General features: G+C 29.4%; 1 protein-coding gene across 3 annotated transcripts; it reads right to left on the minus strand.

Annotated features, from left to right (window-relative positions):
- Nucleotides 1-331: 331 nt before the first annotated feature.
- Nucleotides 332-4,265, minus strand: LOC101491966 (two-component response regulator ARR14-like). 3 transcript variants are annotated; one of them, XM_012711824.3, is made up of 5 exons: nt 3,737-4,263; nt 2,927-3,079; nt 2,401-2,820; nt 2,233-2,309; nt 332-1,229 (listed from the first exon to the last, which is right to left on the minus strand). In XM_012711824.3, exons 1-5 carry the CDS (start codon nt 3,774-3,776, stop codon nt 771-773), a joined length of 1,149 nt encoding a protein of 382 aa, XP_012567278.1. In that variant the 5' UTR covers nt 3,777-4,263; the 3' UTR covers nt 332-770. The 3 variants fall into 3 exon arrangements, with proteins under 3 accessions (XP_012567278.1, XP_073222977.1, XP_012567279.1); XM_073366876.1 differs by lacking the exon at nt 3,737-4,263 and adding an exon at nt 3,233-3,631; XM_012711825.3 differs by lacking the exon at nt 2,927-3,079 and having other exon boundaries at nt 3,737-4,265.
- Nucleotides 4,266-4,594: the final 329 nt, after the last annotated feature.

Below are 4,594 nucleotides of genomic sequence, written 5' to 3' on the forward strand. Positions count from 1 at the left end.
AGGAAAATAATGACATATATAAAATATATTGTTCTCATAAAATACTTTTATTATCATCAAAACTCTAAGTATAAAATCAATTTGATTCCAATATTGTTGTCTAATATAGGAGGAAACAGATAAAAATGGATAGAACCGCAAAAGGGAATGTATTCTTCTACTATTTGATGTAGTTTTACCACCTTGATGCTTCAAATAGTAGCTTTTTAATTTTCACAACTAAATTTAGTTAACTCGTCACTCCATATCTGCTTAATTATACACTAAACACAAACTCATCAAGACATGTGAAGTAACTTTTAATAACTGACCAAGTAGAAAAAACCATTGTTCACAAAATTATAAAGAGTAATGTATTAAATCTATAAAACAATATGTCATGTTTACAATATCATCAAAAGAATAGGCAATCTTGTTAACTATATAGTAAAAAATTCTTGGAAAAGATACTGCAATTTGAAGAATAGTCCTTAAATACCATTTGGCCCCTTCTCACCATCAAGGGAGACTCCTACATAACTAAAATCAGCAACACAAAAAGTTAACAGAAATCTGTTGATTCATTGGATTGTTCCCTAAGAAAATGATTCCACCTTGATTATTTTGATCATGACCAAGAGCAATAGTACTAATTAAAGATAACAGAATTTTGATTCACAGAAGCAGGACTATTTTCTTCCTATGAATCATTTCCTGAAATCATCATGCTATTTTGATGTTGAACATCAATGATTGAATTAATACTATTATTAATCTGATGATGATGTTGATCATGTTTCCTGCTGCATAGGCTTTGTATTCGTAACATTTTTCATCAATATAAGATTTCTAATATTGGCTGGGTCAACTAAATGATTTGATGATTCAGTTGGAACCCATTTTCCATATGATGATGATGATGGTGCATATTCATGTTGTAGGAGCGTGTTGGAAGAAACATGCTGATTAGAAGAATTGCAGCCATATGATTCATGCTTAAAATTAGGCCACATTGTTGACGTTTTCAATTGGGCATTACTACTATTTTGGTTTTGGTGATGATCATGTTTTGGAACTTCAATTAGAGGATTCAAAACATGATTAGTAAGAGCTAAAGCATGATTATCAAATCCTTCAGATCCATTTGAATTGTTGGAATCTATAGCTTTTACAGTTCCATTTTGTTGCTGTTGTTTCTTTTGTTGTAGATGTTTATGTGTTTCTTCTCTCTTCAAATAAAGTCTAAATTTCTGCCAATCAATATAATAGCAATGTTATTGATAACAATATCAATATATTAGAGTTTAAAACTATAAAATGCAAGTGATTTTATTTGTCTACAATCTATTGTGTAGGTTTTAATGAATGTAAATAAGATTTGATATCTATGGTTCATGCAACAAGTGTCTATGTGACTATGACATTTAATTTGAAACACTAAGAAAACTTAACTACTGAACAAATTCAAATTTTAATTTAGCACCTTTTTGGGTGAACATGCAGGATCTCTAGCTTAAAGTGGAAGATCGATTTACCAAATAAAAGTATTGTGATTCATTTAAAAAATTAATAAGTCACTAGACACAAACATATATTTTCTTACATAACGGTATAAAATTATACTTTTAACCACATACTTAAGAGGCTTAGTTATATTCATGCCACACTATTTTAGTATTTAGATCTAATGATGGAGATATTTTACTTTGAAGGGATAGAAAGAACCTTAAAAGTGAAATGATAAAATTAATTGTAATGATAAATTCACTAATTCTTTTTTATACACATGAAAATGATCTTTATAATTCAGACTCCAGTTGAAATATAAACAAGTAACAAAATATTATCATAATTAAAAATTAAATATTATATTTAATACGATCTTAAGTAAAACTTGTTAACTATTCTTTTTATGGAATAAATATTAGTTTTTAATACGTAATATTAGTAACGAGAGTTTGAATATGAACTTACATCTCAAACTCATTTGACACAAGCCTAACTATTTGAGCTACTTCTTGGGACACTTCTTAACCAGATGAATACATTCACATGATAAAATTCATTAATTCATGTATAAAGGGTCACTTTTTCGAACAATAAATCATTAAGTTTCTTTGAAAGAGACCTTTCATTTTACAATTACAACTTTTTTTTTTTACATCTTTCAGTTCACAACTTTGACATGTTATAACGAAAACAATTACCACTTATGAAAGCACATAAAATTCAATTAAAAACACAAAATCAAACCTGCAAATGACTAGCAATATGCGCTCTAGTCAAACCATTAACATTCATTATTTTCATAATTCTCTTTGGTCCAGCCTCTGAAAAATAACAAAAACAAAATTAAAAACAATTTTTAAAGCTGAAAAATCATAACAGAAAATAAAATTAAAAATTGACTAAGAATCATACTATCAACTCCAAGTTGCTTGACAGCCCTAACAAATTGTTGATGCAACTCAACCGTCCATGCCACACGTGCCTTCTTTGTTGATGGTTCATTTTCATTTAGATTATCTTTTTCAATAACATAATCACTTTTTTCTACTATTACTTTAGAACAACCCTCTTTTGGGTCAATTTTTACACCTTCACTTGTTGCATCAATTAAACCTAATATCAAATCATCTTTTTCCCCCTTTATTTTCTTACCTTCAAACTCCAGATTTTTTCTATTAATTTCTTGTTTTTTATTTTCATTCATTAACTTTCTTGCAGCATGTATCCACATGTTCTTGATTTGTTTCTCATGCAATGGTTTAATCCAATAATCACATGCCCCATTTTCTATAGCCCTCATCACTGAACTTGTTGTGCCATCACTAGACATCACTGCACATGTCACACGCACATATAGTTAATAATAATGTCAAACATAACCATATAACGATTAATTATGTGACATAATTCCTATAATATTAATTAAATATTTTCTTACTAATGACAGGAATTTTGATTTGTTGCGTAACATGTAGAATAAAATCATAGGAATTCATGTCTTGCATTAGAACATTGAGTAGTATCACATCGAAAAATCCCTTTCTTTCTCTCAAAATATTCCATGCATCAGAAATCGTAAGACATGTGGTAACTGAAAAAAAAAACATAAAAGTAAACAAAAGTAAGAATAATCATAAAAAAAAAAAAAAGTTCAGAATCAACTTTTTGTGCAAAAGTTGAAAACTTGAACATGTTAACATACTTTAATTTAAAAAATTGAATTAGGTAGAATTAATTGACGAACCACAATAATCTAATTTAAGACACATATTCTGAACATCATTAAGGAGATCAATGTCATGATCAACCACTAGAACCTTGATATTGGTTGAGATTTGAAGTGCTTCTTTTTCAATAGAAAAGACCATTGCAAAAAGAAAAAACCCAAATCAAAAGAATAGATTCTTGAAGTGAAGAGTGAACTCCAACAAACTTTAAGAGAAAGTATATTAGAAATATAAATTTAAGGATAATTGTGGATATTTATAATAGGATTTAATCTAATTGGGCTATTTGATTCGGATTTATTTTTTTTACTATTCAATGACAATTAACCCTATAATTTAGGGCCCTATAGATTTAATGAGGAGATCCTTTTTATTTTATGAGATTTAATGTTTTTATGATATTTAATGTTGAGATCTTTACAAAAAATAAAAAAAAAAAAATAATAATAATAATAATAATAATAATAATAATAATGGAAGAGAAAAAGAAAAATAAAAAGAGGATAGAAGGAAAAGTTAACCTGATAGAGAGAGAAGGTTAGAGCAAGAAAGGAGTGGCATAGGGAGGTTGAAGCCGTCATGGAAACGATGAAGTGAGGAAGAAGGTGAATTGAGCAAAGATGAGTGAAATCAATAAAGAGAAGAATGAGGATTGTTTGAAATTGAGCGAATCAAGAATGTAGTAAATCATAAGACCGATTATCAAGGTGGCGGAGACGGTGGAGCCGCCAAGGTCGAGGAGGAAGAGAGCGGTAGGGTTTTTGAGAGATCTAGAAACGGAAGATGATGATGATGATGGTGGTGGTGATGAAGATGAAGGCAATGGGAATTCATTGTGAATCGATTGGAAACGGGAAATGGAGTCTCTAGGGTTAGGGTTAGGTTTTCAGGAAGAAGATGAAGGGGAAATGGAGATGTAAGGACGAAATGTGCGTGCTTGAAGCATTTTGAGAATTTAGGAGTTGTGGTTGTCTGAGATTTCGCTTTGTTTGATGATGATGATTTCTAACTGAAACGGCAGATGCTATTGTCGTTTCGGTCTGACTGTGTTGTGGACTATTTTTTTTAATGTGTAATTGTAAACTTGGTGGGCCTTATTCATATACGAAAGAGTTATTTTTAATACGTCATTGATATAAAAATTTAGATTTTCTCTTGAATCTTAAAAATAAATAAAATATTTTTAGTCTGTGAAATTTAAAATGTGTTTTGAAATATTTAAATTAAATAATTTTAAAAGATATTCTACTGATTCGGAATTATTTTGACAAATCTTGTGTGTAAGGGATGTTTCTTTCACTCCAGTAAAAAAATCAGGTAGAGTGTTTAATCTATCAATGTCATGGTTTCTTTCATGCCCGCCACACCAATACTTCTTT

The sequence above is a fragment of the Cicer arietinum genome, chromosome 4, assembly GCF_000331145.2.
Source record: "Cicer arietinum cultivar CDC Frontier isolate Library 1 chromosome 4, Cicar.CDCFrontier_v2.0, whole genome shotgun sequence".
Taxonomy (NCBI): Eukaryota; Viridiplantae; Streptophyta; class Magnoliopsida; order Fabales; family Fabaceae; genus Cicer; species Cicer arietinum.

What these genes read in the sequence shown, in the direction of transcription:
- LOC101491966 (XM_073366876.1), bottom strand. Translation starts at nt 3,356, where the DNA reads ATGGTCTTTTCTATTGAAAAAGAAGCACTTCAAATCTCAACCAATATC. An exon ending in CAAGCAACTTGGAGTTGATA is followed by an intron (nt 2,310 to 2,400) that starts GTATGATTCTTA and finishes GTTATTTTTCAG; the next exon opens with AGGCTGGACCAAAGAGAATT. An exon ending in ATATTGCTAGTCATTTGCAG is followed by an intron (nt 1,230 to 2,232) that starts GTTTGATTTTGT and finishes ATTGATTGGCAG; the next exon opens with AAATTTAGACTTTATTTGAA.